Raw genomic sequence first — 19,038 nt, forward strand, 5'->3', positions numbered from 1 at the left:
TAAAACCCCGTCTCTACTAAAAATAGAAAAAAATTAGCCGGGCGTGGTGGCACGTGCCTGTAGTCCCACCTACTCGGGAGGCTGAGGCAGGAGAATGGTGTGAACCCAGGAGGTGGAGATTGCAGTGAGCCAAGATCGTGCCACTGCACTCCAGCCTGGGCGACAGAGCAAGACTCTGTCTCAAAAAAAAAAAAAAAAAAAAGAAAGAAAAACAAAAAGAAACCCTAGTCTGATAGCCCAGGCTGTCCCAGCCAGCCTGCCCGAGGCAGCAGAAATTAACTGGCAGGCTGGAGGCTGGAGTGGCCATTGTCAGGGCCAGGAGCCAGGGATGAGGACTGGGGGACCCAGGGGCTGGACATGAGGAGATCTGGGTTAGGGCTTGGCTCTCTGTGTGACTGCAGGCAGGTCACCTTGTGTCTGAGCCTGTTTTGTCATCTGAGACTCTGGGAGACAGCCCATCCCCACACCCTACCACAGTCCTCAATCACGTCCTTCCTCTGGCCTGAGGGTGAGCCCTCCTTTCCTGCTACCCCTGGTCCTAAGGTCTACCAAGACCTCCTTTGACCTGGCATCAAGCTTGGAGCATGCCATACATGGGAGGTCCCTGGGGCCAGCAGAGGGGAAGCATTCCCACAGCACAGTCACTAGAAGCCGAACTGACAGTCTCAGTAGGAAATGAGTTATTTGTCATGCGGGGTGTGCAAGACATATCAGTTTCCAGATCCATGTTCCCAAACAGAGGAGGGTCTAAGGTATTTATTCCAGCAAGGGATGTGGGTACAGTGCGACGAAAAGATTCCACCCAGCGGGGGTGGGAGGACAAGACGCCCCGTGTCCTCAGGACTCCTGAGTCTGCAACTATGGGGAACTTGATCCCGACAGAAGGAGAACTTTCCGGTTCAGATGATCAACAGCCAGGATTAAGCTGGCCCAGGTAGTCCCGATTCAGGAAACTTCCTGAACAGGGGGAGGGGCCTAGGGAGCCCAAAGGCAGGTGGTCAACTTCTATCAAACATGAAATGAGGCCGGGGGCGGTGGCTCACGCCTGTGATCCAGCACTTTGAGAGGCTGAGGTGGGAGGATCACGTAAGGCCAGGAGTTTGAGACCAGCCTGGGCAACAGAGCGAGACCCCATCTCTACCAAAAAAAAAAAAAAATGTAAACATTAGCTGGGCCTGGTGGCATGTGCCTATGGTCCCAGCTACTCAGGAGGCTGAGGTGGGAGAATTACTTGGCCCAGGAGGTCTAGCCTGCAGTGAGCGATGATCAAACCACTGTACTCCAGCCTGGGTGACGCAGCAAGAATTTTTCTCTAATAATAATAATAATAATAATAATAACAACAACAACAGCAGGCCGGGCACAGTAATCCCAGCACTTTGGGAGGCTGAGGCGGGTGGATCACGAGGTCAGGAGATCAAGACCATCCTGGCTAACACAGTGAAACCCCATCTCCACTAAAAATACAAAAAATTCTCCGGGCGTGGTGGCGGGCACCTGTAGTCCCAGCTACTCGGGAGGCTGAGGCAGGAGAACGGTGTGAGCCCGGGAGGCGGAGCTTGCAGTGAGTGAGTGGAGATTGCGCCACCACAGTCCAGCCTGGGCGACAGAGCGACACTCCGTCTCAAAAAAATAAATAAATAAATAAATAATAACAAAATAACAAAAACCCCAACCCTCTCCAGGCCCGTAAGACCCCCTGCCCACCTCTCCCTCCAGCTCCCCCTCCCTCCCCGTCTGCTACTCAAACACTCCAAGCTGATTTTTATTTTTATTATTTTTATCTTTTAGACAGAGCCTCACTCTGTTGCCCAGGCTGGAGTGCAGTGGCTCGATCTCGGCTCACTGCAATCTCCGCCTCCCAGGTTCAAGTGATTCTGCCTCAGCCTCCCAAGTAGCTGCGACTACAGGTGCCCACCACCATGCTCAGCTAATTTTTGTATTTTTAATAAAGACAGGGTTTCACCATACTGGCCAGGCTGGTCTTGAACACCTGACCTCAAATGATCCACCTGCCTCGGCCTCCCAAAGTGCTGGGATTACAGGTGTGAGCCACCGTGCCCAGCCTTCCAAGCTGATTTTTACCTTGGGGACTTCTCATATACTATTCCCCCTGTGAAAAGGCTCTTCCCCCATTGGTGGTTTCTCTTTACCCCCTGGCCTCACTTTTTCAGAGCCACTCCAACCTCCTGGCCAAAGTTGCCACCCCCTCCATCACTCCCTCTCCTATCTCTCTGTTCTGTAGTCTTCCTAGCCCTCATCACGCTCTGAAATTACTACTTAGATGTTCATTTGTTTGTCTGACCCTCTGTGGGCAGGGCCAGATCCAGGCTCTGACCCCCGCCCCAGCATGCAGCAGGCATGAGGGTGGTTGACTAAGTGACTGGGGGACCACTGCTCTGCCTACTTTGATGTGGATAAAGACTTCTCTTTTTTTTTTTTTGAGACGGAGTCTCACTCTGTTGCCCAGGCTGGAGTGCAGTGAGGCTCACTGCAAGCTCCGCCCCCCGGGTTCATGCCATTCTGCTGCCTCAGCCTCCCAAGTAGCTGGGACTACGGGCGCCCACCACCACGCCTGGCTAATTTTTTTTTGTATTTTTAGTTGAGACGGGGTTTCACAGTGTTCGCCAGGATGGTCTCGATCTCCTGACCTCGTGATCTGCCCACCTTGGCCTCCCAAAGTGCTGAGATTACAGGCATGAGCCACCGCGCTGGCCTTTTTCTTTTTTTTTTTTAGACAGCATTGCCCAAGCTGGAGTGGAGAGCCTCGATCTCGGCTCACTGCAAATTCTGCCACCCGAGTTCAAGCAATTCTCATGCCTTGGCCTCCTGACTAGCTGGGATTACAGGCACCCATCACCACGCCCAGCTAATTTTTGTATTTTTAGTAGAGATAGGGTTTCGCCATGTTGCCCAGGCTGGTCTTGAACTTCCGACCTCAGGTGATCTGCCCATCTTGGCCTCCCAAAGTGCTGGGATTACAGGCGTGAGCCACCGCGCCCAGCTCGGATGAAGATTCTGATGTGGGTGGAGGTGTCACCCCTTGCACTTGCTCCCAAGACCTCCTAGAGTCAGACGTGTCCCCTATGCAGAGTCAAATGCTAGGTCTCTATCTCTCAGTGTCTCTGTCTGATTCATTCTGACTCTCACCATCTTTTCTTTCCCATCTCTGTCTCTCTCTCAATATCTGTCTTGCTTACTGTCTCTGTCTCTGTCTCTCAGTCTTATTGCCTCTGTACTTCTGTCTCTTTCTCCCTGTCTCTGTCTCCCTCTGCCTCTGATTCTCTCACTATCTCTCTTGGCTGCCATCTCTCTGTCTCTTTGGGTCCCTGACTCTCTCACCAGCTCTGCCTCCTGCCCTGGCCCGGCCAGCTGGGGGACAAGGGGTGACAAGCAGTCAGGGCGCCCGCTGCTTGTTTTCCCACCCATGCTGGCAGGGAGCCCAGCCCAGCCGGGCCACTGTTCAGGAATCCTCCAGCCTCCCCGCTCCAGCCACCAGGCGCGGCCACCGCCAGCCTCTCCTCCCAGCACATTCTGTCCCAAGCAAAGAGCGCCAGGGGTGGGGTGGGGGTGGGGGTGGGAGGGGGACGCATTCCTGCTGAGCTCCAGTTACAGGACAGCTTGTCCTGGTGGCCCCACCAGCACAACCTCCTGATGGCTCCCCGTCCTGCTGTGGGGTTAGACCTTCCTGAATGAAGCCAAAGCCCCTCTGCCAGTTCGTGCCCACCTCAGGGCCTTTGCACCAGTCATGCCTTCCACCTGGCACTCTGTCTCCCTAGATCTCCCCAAGACCTCCTCCGCCTGCACATCTGAGACCTCACATCACCTTCTCAGCAAGTCCCCTCTGTCCCTAGGCCCGGGCACCCCAAATTCCCCTCCTGCTGCCCCAGTGCATTTAACTTCCTGGTCCTCCCCACCTCCCTGGGGTTACATATTCACTTGTTTGTTGATGTGGTGTCTATTACACGACGTCCCCACTGTGTCCCAGCACCCTGAACACACAGTAGGTGGCTTAGTGAAGGTTTTTACAATTGACATCTATTCCTCCCAAAGCTCAGCCCGCCCAGGCTCATCCATGTGGATCCACAGTTCTGACCTACCCCACCCCTGCCTCGCCCTGCCTCCGCCACCCCTGCACCCTAATGCACCAGGATTTCCCAAGCCCCCCTGCCTTGGCCCAGGGAGTTCTCTCCACCAGATGCACCTTTCTGAGCGAGGGGCTGGGTGCATTGAGGGGCAGGGGCGGCTGGAGTTCAGATGCACCTTTTGAGCGAGGGGCTGGGCCTCTCTGTCGCTGGGCTCCAGGCACAGGGCAGTCATGATGTACACACACACGTGCAAACACACACGCACACACATAAGCCTGTCAGCAACACAGAAACACCAGCCAGTGAACTCGGGCACAAGCAGCCAGGCACATAGTGTTCACCAGGTGCTCATATGTGGAGTCCCCCAACTCCTAGGAGGATGCGGTTATGGCCTGGATCCTACAGGTGGGGCCCAGACATGGGCTTTGAACCCACGCCAGGGTATGCACAAACCTATCCAAACATACGCGTGTCTGCCCTTGCTTCCCTCACCCGGGAGTCACCCCCACCCCCCACCTTGTTTTTGATGTTCAGGAAAGTCCCCAGAAAGCACTGGGCCCGGGCAAGGGGCCAGGAGGAAATGGTGACTCAGCCGGTGGCCATCAGTGCCTGCCACGCTGGGCTGGGTGGACTGCGCAGCCCGATCTGGGAGGATCCACAGAAAACAACAATAAAAGATGAGGGCGTGGGTGCAGGGTAAAAAGGACTCAGCCCAAGAATGATCAGAGAGGGGATGGATCCCCCTGTGCTCCAACACTTCAACCCTGCTGGGCCTGACTGACAAGTGGGGAAACTGAGACACAGGGAACAAGTGACTTGGCCAAGGCCCCCCAGCCAAGATGGTACAGGCAAGGGGATCCCTAAGTCCTTAACACAGGGGTCTGGAGGAATGTCTACCTGCCCTGCCCTTTTTTTTTTTTTTTTTTTTTGGAGACAGGGTCTCACGCTGTCCGTCAGGCTGGAATGCAGTGGCATGATCTCAGCTCACCGCAATCTCCGCCTCCTGGGTTCAAGTGATTCTCCTGCCTCCGCCTCCCAAGTAGCTGGGATTACAGGCGCCTGTCCCTATGCCCAGGTAATTTTTGTATTTTTAGTAGAGACGGGGTTTCACCATGTTGGCCAGGCTGGTCTCAAACTCCTGACCTCAGGTGATCTGTCCACCTCGGCTTGCCAAAGTGCTGGGATTACAGGCGTGAGCCACAGTGCCCGGCTCCCTGCCCCACTTTCTGAGACCCACATCCACTTCCTGGTTTCCTGTGTGGTCATGTGACCACGCTTGGCCAATTGGAGCCTTTTGTTATCACAGACACAGGGATTGGGTCAGGGCTGGGCACGTGATCCTGCCTGGGCCAATCATGCTACGAGTTTGGAGACTCCCTGGAAGAAGGCCTAGAAGTAAGGAAAACCATCTTGGACGCATGATGAGGGCAGTGGATCAGAGTCCCAAGGACACTGGTGAAGATCAGAGCAGGACTCACAAAACCTCAGAGCCCTGTGGAGTCAGGGTGGAGCCAGAAGGAAGGCTGAAGGCTGAAGGCTGGAGGGTCCTGAGAGGCCTTGCAGAAAGAGAGGACATTGGAGCTGGGGCTTTGATGGATGAAGAGGAACTAGGGAAAGGCATTTCAAGCAGAGGGAACAGCCTGTGCAACCACAGCAGGCAGGTGGGAGCTAGGCATGTCCTCAGCCACCCCAGTGGCCCCATGGGGCTGGAGCATAGAGAGGCATCTGCAAATGTGTTTATTTGTTTATTGAGACGGAGTTTTGCTCTTGTTGCCCAGGCTGGAGTGCAGTGGCGCAATCTTGGCTCACTGCAACCGCCGCCTCCCGGGTTCGAGCGATTCTCCTGTCTCAGTCTCCTGAGTAGCTGGGATTACAGGTGCACGCCACCACGCCCACCTAATTTTTTGTATTTTTAGTAGAGACGGGGTTTCACCATGTTGGCCAAGCTGGTCTTGAACTCCTGACCTCAGGTGATTCACCCGCCTTGGCCTCCCAAAGTGCTGGGATTACAGGCGTGAGCCACTGCGCCTGGCTATTTATTTATTTTTTTAGGTGGAGTCTCACTCTATTGCCCAGGCTAGAGTGCAGTGGCACGATCTTGGCTCACTGCATCCTCTGCCTCCCAGGTTCAAGTGATTCTTCTGCCTCAGCCTCCCGAGTAGCTGGGATTACAGGTGCCTGCCACCACGCCCGGCTAATTTTTGTATTTTAATAGAGACGGGGTTTCACCATGTTGGCCAGGCTGGTCTTGAACTCCTGACCTCAAGTGAGCTGCCTGCCTCAGCCTCCCAAAGTGCTGGGATTACAGACGTGAGCCACCGTGCCCGGTTTAAATGTGTTTATTTGTCTCTGTGCTCAATTCTCCCACTTACAAGCCCCCTAAGGGCAGGACCGGGTTTGCTTTGTTGGTGGCCAGCAGTTGTCCATTAATGTTTGTGATACAGGTGAACCAGGCCACATGAAGCCTTGAACCGGGGCTGAGAGCCAGCGCTTTCTTTTGGGGACACAAAACAGGCAGGATGGGCAGGGGGTGGTGAATAGAAAAGATTGGGTACATAAGGCAGAAGAGCCTGGGGCTTTATGGGGGTGGCCCCTGAAGCCTGTGACCCAGGAGGGATCAGGCCCAGGCCACAGTCCAGGCAGGAGTGGGCGTGTCCCCATCTGTGAACCCCCACCCCCAGACCCCGGCCATGGTGCTCAGGAGCGGGGCAGAGTGGAGCTCCGGGTCTGGGCTCTGGGACCACCTCTTCCTCCCTGTGTGACCGTGGGCAAACGACAGCGCCCCTCTGAGCCTCAGTTTCCTCATCTGGAGCTTGACTTCACTGTACGTCAGTGTCAGGACTGGGCACAGAGTGGGTGCAGCGTCTGTGGGGCAGCATGGGGGTGCTGAGGCAGCGGGTGAGGGGCAGGCTCGTCTGGAACATGCCGTTAGCAGTTCCCAGCCTCTTTGAAAACAGGAAACCGGCTCTCGTGGGAGCCCCCAGCTGTGCTTCCTGAGTCTCCGCGTGACGTGCGCGTGCTGGGGCAGTGTGGGCAGGCATGTGTGTGTTTGCGTGTTTGCAGGCGGCCTGGAATATAGGTGGACCCGCCTGCGTGTGCATATGTGTGTGTGTGTGTGTGTGTCGGGCCGCACGTGGCAGAGGCGTGTACACACAACAACCGTTACCTGTGCTCACATGTGGATCTATGGATCTCAGCCAATGTGGGAAGCAGACAGTGGGTTGGTTGGGGCACTTTTGAGTCTGGGTCTAAGTGTTAAGTCTGTGTGTCCGTCAGCAGCGGTGACTGGTGTGTGCTGGGACTGACTTGGGCCGGCAGAGCCTGTATGGTGGCCCTAAGGCCTCTGAAACCCCAGGTCAGCCCTGATTCAGCTGCTGATGTTGGCTTTATTTATTTATTTATTTATTTTGAGACAGGGTCTTGCTGTGTTGTCCAGGCTGGAGTGCAGTGGTGCCCTGTTAGCCCACTGTGGTCTCGACCTCCTAGGCTCAAGCTATCCTTCCACCTCATCCTCCTGAGTAGCTGGGACTACAGACACACACCACCACACCCAGCTAATTTTTGTATTTTTTGTAGACACGGAATCTTACTATGTTGCCCAGGCTGGTCTCCAACTCCTGAACTCAAGCGATCCGCCTGTCTCAGGCTCCAAAAGCGCTGAGATTACAGACATGAGCAGTGGCCACTTTTTTTTTTTTTTGAGACAGTCTCACTCTGTTGCCCAGACTGGAGTGCAGTGGTACAATCCTATCTCACTGCAGCCTCGACCTCCCAAGCTCAAGTGGTCCTCCTCCTTCAGCCTCCCAACCATCTGGGACCACAGACACAAGCCACCATGCCCGGCTAACTATTTTTTTTTTTTTTTTTTTTTTGAGATGGAGTCTCACTCTGTCACCCAGGCTGAAGTGCAGTGGCAAGATCTCGGCTCCCTGCAACCTCTGCCTCCCAGGTTCAAGTGATTCTCCTGCCTCAGCCTCCAGAGTAGCTGGGATTACAGGCATGCACCACCACATCTGGCCAATTTTTTATATGTTTGGTAGAGACGGGGTTTCACCATGTTGGCCAGGCTGGTCTCAAACTCTTGAAGTGACCATCCTGCCTCAGTTTCCCAAAGTGCTGGGATTACAGGCATGAGCCACCATGCCTGTAATTTTATTTTTTTTATTATTTTTATTTTTGTAGAGAAACATAGGTTTCCCTATGTTTCCAGGGCTGATCTCAAAATGAGATCCTCCTGCCTCAGCTTCCCAAAGTGCTCGGATTACAGGAGTGAGCCACCACGCCTGGTCTACAACAGGTTCATTGTCACCTCAGGGCCTTTTTTTTTTCTTCTTTTTTTTGAGACAGAGTTTTGCTCTTGTTGCCCAGGCTGGAGTGCAATGGCACAATCTTGGCTCACCACAACCTCTGCCTCCAGGGTTCAAGCGATTCTCCTGCCTCAGCCTCCCAAGTAGCTAGGATTACAGGCATGCGCCACCACTCCCGGCTAATTTTGTATTTTTAGTAGAGATGGTTGTTCTCCAGGTTGGTCAGGCTGGTCTCAAACTCCTGACCTCAGGTGATCTGCCCGCCTCGGCCTCCCAAAGTGCTGGGATTACAGGTGTGAGCCACCACGCCCGGCACCTCAGGGCCTTTCTACGTGTTGTTCTTTCTGCCCAGATAGCTCTTCCTCTCGCTCATTACAAAGCCTGCACTTTCTCTTCCTGAAGATGTCAGTTTAAGCATCCACTCCTTAGAGACCTTTCCACCTCTTCTTGTTTCTTGTTTTTTTGTTTTAATTTTTTGACAAGAGTCTTGCAGGCTGGAGTGCAGTGGCGTGATCTTGGCTCACTGCAGCGTCTGCCTCCCAGGTTCAAGCAATTCTCCTGCCTCAGCCCCCACAAGTAGCTGGGACTACAGGCATGTGCCACCACAGCCAGCTAATTTTTGTGGTGGTGTTTTTTTTTTTTTTTTTTTTTTTTTCCGAGATGGAGTCTGGCTCTGTCGCCCAGGCTGGAGTGCAGTGGCACAATCTCAGCTCACTGCAAGCTCCGCCTCCCGGGTTCACGCCATTCTCCGGCCTCAGCCTCCCGAGTAGCTGGGACTACAGGCGCCCGCCACCATGCCCGGCTAATTTTTTGTATTTTTTTTGTAGAGACGGGGTTTCACCGTGTTAGCCAGGATGGTCTCAATCTCCTGACCTCGTGATCCGCCCGCCTCGGTCTCCCAAAGTGCTGGGATTACAGGCGTGAGCCACCGCGCCCAGCCTAATTTTTGTGTTTTTAGTAGAGACGGGGTTTCAACATGTTGGCCAGGCTGGTCTTGAACTCCTGACCTCCAGTGATCCACCCACCTCAGCCTCCCAAAGTGCTAGGATTACAGGTGTGAACCACTGTGCTCGGCTCCTTTCACCTCTTTCACAAAAGCTGCCCTATTCTCCCTCTCAGTTCCTTCCAATTCCTTGCTTTGCCTTTCTCACAGTTTGTAATTACAATGTATTGACAGGTTCACGCCTGTCTTCCACCTCCCCTCGGTACTGGGAGCTCCAAGAGGGCGGGTCATAGCATGCAGTAGGTGCTCAATAAATTTACTGGCTGGGTGTGGTGGCTCATGCCTGTATAAAGCACTTTGGGAGGCTGAGATGGGAGGATCGCTTGAGGCCAGGACTTTGAGACCAGCCTGAGCAACATGGTGAAGCCCCATCTCTACTAAAAATAAAAATAAAAAAAATTAGCCAGGCATGGTGGCACACACCTGTAGTCCTAGCTACTGGGGAGACTGAGGTGGGAGGATTGTTTGAGCCCGGGAGGTTGAGGCTGCAGTGAGCCGTGATTGCACCACTGCACTCCAGCAGAATGGCACCCTATCTCTAAAATAAATAAATAATATAAAAATAAATGCAGTATGCTAAATGAGAGTGCGGAGTCTGCACAAGATGCAGAGAGCCAGGAATGGGGAGGTGGAAGACAAGGGCCCTCCCTCAGTAGCTGCTCAATTAGTGTATGATGGATTAATGAAGCTCAGAGTGAGACCTTGACCCACTGGTCCTGGCCTCCTAAAGAGGAGTCTTCTGGCCTCATCCCTAGCCTCCTGGCCCCAGATCACACTGTGTGAGCAGCCCCTGGAGCCTGCTTGGCAGGGGAGGAACAGAAGTCCCTGCTCAGTTATTTGCACACTGGCTTCTCCCACGAAGTCCTAACATCACAACTTCAAGTGCCCTTTCCTTTCAGACCCCACGCCTGGAAAGGTCTTTATTTTGGCCACCTCAGCCCATTGCATGGAAGGGATATCCAAGGTCAGAAGCAATCCCGTCCCTGTGTCCAGGTTGAGCATGTCCCTCCTCTGCTCACACACCCTCCATGGCTCCCTATTACCCTCAGGAGAAAGTCCAGCTCCTCAGCTCAGCAGTCACAGTCCAGCCTGAGTGTGGCAAGATCTTTTTTCCTTTGTCTAATTCTCAGTCACTCTTTGGGTCTCATCTTGGTTATGTTTCCCAGTATTGACCATTGACACAGTCCCAGGACACACTAACTGCTGTCAGAAACCAAATGTTCGTTGCATTAATCATGTCAGAACATCAGGCTGAATATGACTTTTATTGTTGTTGTTAAGAGACTGTGTCTGGCTCTTTCACCCAGGCTGGAGTACAGTGGTGCAATCATGGTTCACTGCAGCCTCAACCTCCGGGCTCAAGCGATCCTCCCACCTTAGCCTCCCGAGTAGCTGGGACTACACACACTACCACACTCAGCTAATTTATTTATTTTTTATAGAGATGAGGTCTCACTCTGTCACCCAAGTTGGAGTGCAGTGGTACAGTCATGGCTCACGCAGCCTTGACCTCTGGGCTCATGCGATCCTCCTACCTCAGTCTCCTGAGTAGCTGGGACTACAGGCACACAGCACCACACCTGGCTAAGTTTTTTTTTGTGTTTTTTTTTTTAATGTTTTGTAGAGACAGGTCTCACCATGTTGACCAGCCTGGTCTCGAACTCCTGGACTCAAACGATTCCTCCCCACTCTGCCTCCCAACGTGTTGGATTACAGGCATGAGCCACCACGCCCATTAGGATATGACTTTTTTTGTTTGTTGTTTTGTTTTTTGAGACGGAGTTTCGCTCTTGTTGCCCAGGCTGGAGTGCAATGGCACGATCTCAGCTCACTGCAACCTCTGCCTCCTGGGTTCAAGTGATTCTCCTGTCTCAGCCTCCCTAGTAGCTGGGATTACAGGCATGTGCCACCACACCCATCTAATTTTGTATTTATTTTTAATAGAGATGGGGTTTCTCCATGTTGATCAGGCTGGTCTCAAAGTCCCGACCTCAGGTGATCCAGCCGCCTTGGCCTCCCAAAGTGCTGGGATTACAGGCGTGAGCCACCGTGCCCGGCCTAGGATATGACTTTTACAGAGTAAAAAGACTCACAGTTTGCATTGCATGTGAACACTGTGGACCATTGACTATTAACAGAGTATTAAATTCAATATAAAGAACAGTGACTGCCCAAGAGCTTAGATCAGGAATTGGCAAACATTTTCTATAAAGGGCCAGATAGGAAATATTTGAAGCTTTGCCAGCTACACAGTCTCTTTTGCAATTACTCTACGCTGCGGCTGTTTGAAAGCATTCATATACACAAATAAGTGAGCATGGCTGTATCCCAGGAAAACTTTGTTCATGGACACTCAAGTGTGAATTTCATGTAATTTTCACATGTCATCAAATAGTCTTCCTCTGGTAGTTTTTCAGTCATTTTAAAATCTAGGCCAGGTATGGTGGTTCTTGCCTGTAATCCCAGTGCTTGGGGAAGCTGAAGTGAGAGGACCGTTTGAGGCCAGGAGTTCAAGACCAGCCTGGGCAACAGAGGGAGACACCCCCCCCCCCCCATCCTTACAAAAAGTTTTAAAAATTAGCTGGGATGCCTGTAGTCTCAGCTATTCAGTAGGCTGAGGTGGGAGGATCACTTAAGCCTGGGAGTTCGAAGCTGCAGTGAGCTATGATCCTGCCACTGCATTCTAGCTTGGGTGACTGAGAGAGATCTTGTCTCTAAAAAAAAGGAGGGAGCCAGGGCCGGTCATGGAGACCAGCCTGGCCAACATGGTGAAACCATGTCTCTACTAAAAATACAGTAATTATCTGGGTGTGGTCCCAGCTACTCGGGAGGCTGAGGTGGGAGATTCGCTTGAACCTGGGAGGCAGAGGTTGCAGTGAGCTGAGATTACGCTGCTGCATTCCAGCCTGGGCGACAGAGTGAGACTCTGTCTCAAAAAAAAAAAGGAAAAAAAAGTGAATACTGTTTTGGGGTCATGGTTAAAGCTGAAGTTTGCCAACCCCTGACGGGTCATAAGTGTCATGATTTGTGTTTACAGAGTATCAGAACTTTGTTTAAAGTTACCAGCTGATAAAATATGAGGACAGGTTTATGGCTAACAGGGTTTCATCATTGACAGATAGCAAGTATCAGGATTAGTCTTTTTTTACAAAGTATCGGAACACAGCAAGCTCTGATGGCTAATCAGGTGTCAGGACCTGGGTTTAAGTCCAACCCTGCCTTGGGGCCCACGGCACCGCGTTAACCACCAACTACTGTCCACTCTCAGGATACTGTTTACTAAGTATCGAGTGACAGGCTGATGGCAAAGTATCGGGTCATGGATAAGTCACACTGCGAGTTGGGCACTGTGACAGCGTCTCTAGATGCCAGCTGTTTACAGTGACAGGAGACTGGCTGTTTACAGGGGATGAGTCAGCCCCACTTCCAGATACCCAAGTCCAGATGGCGGGTAGGATTGGCACCTCTCCAGGTGTTTACAGGGTACTGAGGTCCTGGCAAGCTGGGCTTCTCTCCTGCGGCCACCTCTAGCCAGGGTGGGGAATGAGTCCCCTGAAGGCTGTGGGACCCATGACCCTGGTTAGATTCTCCTTCTGCTCATCCCTGGCTGTGCTGCCTCAGGCACATTACTTAACCTTTCTGGGCCTCTGCCGCCTCATCTGTAAAATGGACATGATGATGAAGCTAGGTTGCCAGATAAAATATAGGCTACTCAGCTAAATGTGAAGTTCAGATCAATACTGAATTTGGTTTTACTGTAAGTATATCCCATGCAACATTTGGGATATACTTATACTAAAAAAAAGTTATTCATTGATGCTGTGGTTTGAATGGTCCCCCAAAGTTCATATGTTTGAAACTTAATCCTCAAAGCAGTCCTTTCAACCTTGTCAACCTGTCGGCGTGGCCTCTGGTGCAGGGGCGGCGGCTCCTGTTCCTGCCACAGCTCTCTCCCCTTCTTACCTCCCCACCAGATCCCGGAGATCGCCCGCCATGGCTTTACTTACTGCGGCCACCCGGCTCTTGGGAACCAAGAATGCATCTTGTCTTGTTCTTGCAGCCCAGCATGCCAGTGCTTCCTCCACGAATTTGAAAGACATATTGGCTGACCTGATACCTAAGGAGCAGGCCAGAATTAAGACCTTCAGGCAGCAACATGGCAAGAAGGTGGTGGGCCAAATCACTGTGGACATGACGTATGGTGGCATGAGAGGCATGAAGGGATTGGTCTATGAAACATCAGTTCTTGATCCTGATGAGGGCATCTGTTTCCGAGGCTTTAGTATCCCTGAATGCCAGAAACTGCTACCCAAGGCTAAGGGTGGGGAAGAACCCCTGCCTGAGGGCTTATTTTGGCTGCTGGTAACTGGACGTATCCCAACAGAGGAACAGGTATCTTGGCTCTCAAAAGAGTGGGCAAAGAGGGCAGCTCTGCCTTCCCATGTGGTCACCATGCTGGACAACTTTCCCACCAATCTACACCCCATGTCTCAGCTCAGTGCAGCCGTTACAGCCCTCAACAGTGAAAGTAACTTTGCCCAAGCATATGCACGGGGTATCAGCCGAACCAAGTACTGGGAGTTGATTTATGAAGACTCTATGGATCTAATCACAAAGCTACCTCGTGTCGCAGCAAAGATCTACCGAAATCTCTACAGAGAAGGCAGTGGTATTGGGGCCATTGACTCTAACCTGGACTGGTCTCACAATTTCACCAACATGTTAGGCTATACTGATAATCAGTTCCCTGAGCTCATGCACCTGTACCTCACTATCCACAGTGACCATGAGGGCGGCAATGTAAGTGCCCATACCAGCCACTTGGTGGGCAGTGCCCTTTCAGACCCTTACCTGTCCTTTGCAGCAGCCATGAACGGGCTGGCAGGGCCTCTCCATGGACTGGCAAATCAGGAAGTGCTTGTCTGGCTAACACAGCTGCAGAAGTAAGTTGGCAAAGATGTGTCAGATGAGAAGTTACGAGACTACATCTGGAACACACTCAACTCAGGACGGGTTGTTCCAGGCTATGGCCATGCAGTACTAAGGAAGACTGATCCACGATATACCTGTCAGCGAGAGTTTGCTCTGAAACACCTGCCTAATGACCCCATGTTTAAGTTGGTTGCTCAGCTATACAAGATTGTGCCCAATGTCCTCTTAGAGCAGGGTAAGGCCAAGAATCCTTGGCCCAATGTAGATGCTCACAGTGGGGTGCTGCTCCAGTATTATGGCATGACGGAGATGAATTACTGCACGGTCCTGTTTGGGGTGTCACGAGCATTGGGTGTACTGGCACAGCTCATCTGGAGCCGAGCCTTAGGCTTCCCTCTAGAAAGCCCCAAGTCCTTGAGCACAGAGGGTCTGATGAAGTTTGTGGACTCTAAGTCAGGGTAAAACGAGACTGGGGGAAAGTGACTACGAGAAAGTGAGGAAGCCTAAATAAAAAGTATACTTTTGTTTCAGGGGGACTTTAAAGACTTAAGATTAAATTATATCTGAGGCACTGATAATATGTTTGGGGTTAAAATATAAATTAAGACTTTAAAAGATGAAAAATGGTCCCTTCTTCCCTAATCAGCTCCTTTCCCCTGCCTGGTGTGAGTTGCCCATCACAGGCATTGTCCTGGAGGATGACCAGGACTAATGCACGTGGTATGAGTAGGTGTGGCCCCCTCACTATCTCTAGAGTGAGAATCTGGCTCCTGTTTCCATGGGTCAAAGCCGGTTGCAGAGAATCTGCAGTCACTTTGGAGCTTTAGCTTCTTCTCTGCCAAGCCCTCAATAAGCCAGCAAACCAGGACTCCGCCCCTTCTGTTTCCATAGGAATCATGTTGGATAGTCAGCTGTACAAGCCCCTTGGCCCTCTCCCATGCACACAAACACCTCCTAGCAAGACCTGTTGGTTAGCTGGACATGCTTTGGCAATTTTTTTATACTACCAAGTGACCATAAAGGCATGGCATTTGTTGTGACTGGCACCCAATGTTTGATTTTTTTTTTAAACTATCCAATTAAAATTAAGGTCTGGGAGTGTTCTGTTTCCCATTACTTTAATACTCACCCCCCTCCCAGACTTTCTACACCTGTTTCACCTCAGGCTGAGGATGTTCTGGACGTCCCCCTCTTAGTCCCTACTAGAGACCTCTCAACAGATCTGTGGGCCCAGTCATTGGGTTTTATCAGTGCTTAATGTGAACTAAGTTTTTTACTTCCAACAGAATACAAGCCACTACCTTCTGACCTCCCCAACCCCCACCAACCCCCATCTTTTAATATGCTGTGGGGCATAGAACAGGGACTCCGGAATGACCAGCATGATATTTTCAGAGTCTTGTCCCTGGGGTATTAGCACCTCTTTTTGAACAGAGAATTGATTCAAGATTGGACATGGTCTCCTCTGATTGTCAGGTACCGGGGCTGAGGGCATTAAAAATAGTAAACCTCCTTCCTCGTCCCCTGCCTCAAGAAATTGCCTCCTTATTTATCAACATCTTTTTCCTCCCTTTCCCTGAGAGCTCACAGTACAATGTTTGTTTCAGAAGCCCCATTTGCACAGGTTTTCAGCAACTCAGAATGCTCTACTTCTTTTTCTTTGAGAAAGGATTGAGATACGCTCCTGCTGTGCCCCCATCTTTCCTCCAAACTCCTGCCTGTGTTTGTGTGGATACCCAGTCCCAGAACCACACTGTTGAGTTGGACACACTGTAAACCCCTGGCTAACTGTCAAGTCATGATGCAGACTTCAGGTTGTTCTGTATAAAATGCAAAATAAATGTTTTAATTAACAATGAAAAAAAATCCTCAAAGCAATAGTGTTGAGAGGTGGGACCTTTAAGAGGTGACTCGATCACTGGAGTGGGTTCGTCATTGTGGGAATGGATTTGTTATAAAAGTGAGCTTGGAGGCCGGGCACGGTGGCTCACACCTGTAATCCCAGCACTTTGAGAGGCTGAGGTGGGTGGATCACTTGAGGTCAGGAGGTTGAGACCAGCTTGGCCAACATGGTGAAACCCCGTCTCTACTAAAAATACAAAAATGAGCTGGGCGCGGTGGCGGACGCCTGTAATCCCAGCTACCTGGGAAGCTGAGGCAGGAGAATTGCTTGAGCCTAGGAGGCAGAGGTTGTAGTGAACCAAGATCACGCCATTGCACTCCAGCCTGGGGGACAGAGTGAGACTCTGTCTCAAAAAAAAAAAAAAAAAAAAAGTGAGCTTGGAGGCCGGGCACAGTGGCTCATGTCTGTAATCCCAGCACTTTGGGAGGCCAAAGCAAGCAGATCACCTGAGGTCAGGAGTTCAAGACCAGCCTGGCCAACATAGTGAAACCCCGCCTCTACTAAAAAAAAACAAAAATTACCCAGGCATGGTGGCACATGCCTTTAATCCTAGTTACTCAGGAGGCTGAGGCAGGAGAATTGTCTGAGCCAGGGAGGCGGAGGTTGCAATGAGCCGAGATCGTGCCACTGCACTCCAGCCTGGGTGACAGGACGAGACTCCGTCTCAAAAAAAAAAAAAAGAAAAGTGAGATTGGGCTGGACACAGTGGCTCACACCAGTAACCCCAGCGCAAGGCAGGAGGATCCTTGAGCCCAGGGGTTTGAGAACAGCCTGGGCAACATAGTGAGACTCCGTCTCTACAAAAAATTTAAAAATTAGCTCAGTGTGGTGGTATGCACCTGTAGTCCCAGCTACTCAGGAGGCTGATGCGGGAGGATCGCTTGAGCCTAGGAGTTCAAGGCTGCAGTGAGTTATGATTGCACCACTGCACCCCAGCCTGAGAGACAGAGCAAGACCCTGTCTCTGTTTTAGAGACAAATACGTGTCTCTAATATATATATATATATATATAATATATGAAAATATATATCATATATAGATACATACATGAATATATTATATATTTATAGTATATCTATGTATAGTGAGACCCCATCTCTACAAAAAAGAACAAAATTAGCTGGGTGTGGTTGTGTGGGCCTATGGTCCCAGCTACTCAAGAGGCTGAGGCGGGAGGATTGCTTGAGCCCGGGAGGAAGTCAAGGCTGCAGTGAGCCGAGATTGCACCACTGCACTCCAGCCTGGGCAACAAGAGTAATAACCTGTCTTTAAATTTTTTTAATGTAAAAATAAATAAAAATGTAAAAGAAAAGGCTGGCCAGGTGCCATGGCTCATGCCTGTAATCCCAGCACTTTGGGAGGCCAAGGCGGGTGGATCACGAGGTCAGGAGATCGAGACCATCCTGGTTAACATGGTGAAACCCTGTCTCTACTAAAAATACAAAAAATTAGCTGAGCATGGTGGCACGTGCCTGTAATCCCAGCTATTCGGGAGGCTGAGGCAAGAGAGTAGCTTGAACCCAAGAGGCGGAGGTTGCAGTGAGCCAAGATCATACCACTGCACTCCTGGGTGACAGAGCAAGACTCTGTCTGAAAAAAAAGGCAAGGCAAGGCAGGGCAGGGCAGGGCAGGGCAGGGCAGGGCAGGGCAAGGCAGGGCAAGGCAGAGCTGTTTGTGGCTTCCCTTGCTCTCTGGCGTGTTTCTCTTACCAGATGATGCCCGCACCACGTGATAACACAGCAAGGAGACCCTCGCCGGATATGGCCCAGTCTTGGACTTCCCAGCCTCCAGAACCACAAGCCAAATAAACTTCAATTGTTTATAGATTACCCAGCCTGTGGTATTCTGTTACTGCAAAGCAGAAAGCTAAGACAGTTGTTTCTCTGAAATTCGAAGTTAACGGAGTGCCTGGATGTGTATTTGCTAAACCTGATCCCCCTGTGATGAAGCCTCCCACATCACAAAAAAAATCTTAGAAATTTAAAACTTAGCCAGGTATGGTGGTGCACACCTATAGTCCCAAACTCGGGAGGCTGAGGCAGGAGAATCCCTTGAGCACAGAAGGTCAAGGCCGCAGTGAGCCATGATCGCACCACTGCATTCCAGCCTGAGTGACAGAACAAGACCCTGTCTCTGTCTTTTTTTTTTTCAGACAGAATCTTGTTCTGTCGCCCAGGCTGGAGTGCAGTGGTGCGATCTCGGCTGATGGCAACCTCTGCTTCCTGGGTTCGAATGATTCTCCTGCCTCAGCCTCCCGAGTGGCTGGGATTATAGGCGTGTGCCACCATACCTGGCTAATTTTTGTATTTTTAGTAGAGACAGGGTTTCACCATGTTGAGCAGGCTGGTCTTGAACTCCTGGCCTCAAGTGATCAGCCCGCCTCAGCCTCCCAAAGTGCTGGGGTGACAGGCGTGAGCCACTGCGTCTGGCCTTCACCTTTCTCTTTTATCCTTACTTTTATTTTTTTTTTAGACCGGATCTTGCTCTGTCGCCCAGGCTGGAGTGCGGTGGCGCGATCGCAGCTCACTGCAACCTGGACTTCCCAAGTGCAAGTGATCCTCCTGCCTCAGCCTCTCGAGTAGCTGGGACTATAGGTGCATGTCACCGTGCAAGGCTAATAACTTTTTTTTTTTTTAAGAGATGGGATCTTGCCATGTTGCCCAGGCTGGTCTCAAACTCCTGGGCTCAAGCGATCCTCCTGCCTCGGCTTCCCAAAGTGTTGAGATTACAAGTGTGAGCCACTGCGCCTGGCCTTGTCGTTGCTTTTGAGGTGAGAAGATGGAGGTCCAGCATCCAGGGCCAGAT

General features: G+C 51.4%; 1 protein-coding gene across 1 annotated transcript; it reads left to right on the plus strand.

Moving 5' to 3' along the window:
• The first annotated feature begins 13,276 nt into the window (after positions 1-13,276).
• On the plus strand, positions 13,277-16,196 carry LOC101124592 (citrate synthase, mitochondrial-like). Its single transcript, XM_019016488.4, has one exon. It carries the CDS (start codon positions 13,392-13,394, stop codon positions 14,343-14,345), a length of 954 nt encoding a protein of 317 aa, XP_018872033.3. The 5' UTR covers positions 13,277-13,391; the 3' UTR covers positions 14,346-16,196.
• Positions 16,197-19,038: the final 2,842 nt, after the last annotated feature.

The sequence above is a fragment of the Gorilla gorilla genome, chromosome 20 (genome assembly GCF_029281585.2).
Source record: "Gorilla gorilla gorilla isolate KB3781 chromosome 20, NHGRI_mGorGor1-v2.1_pri, whole genome shotgun sequence".
Taxonomy (NCBI): domain Eukaryota; kingdom Metazoa; phylum Chordata; class Mammalia; order Primates; family Hominidae; genus Gorilla; species Gorilla gorilla.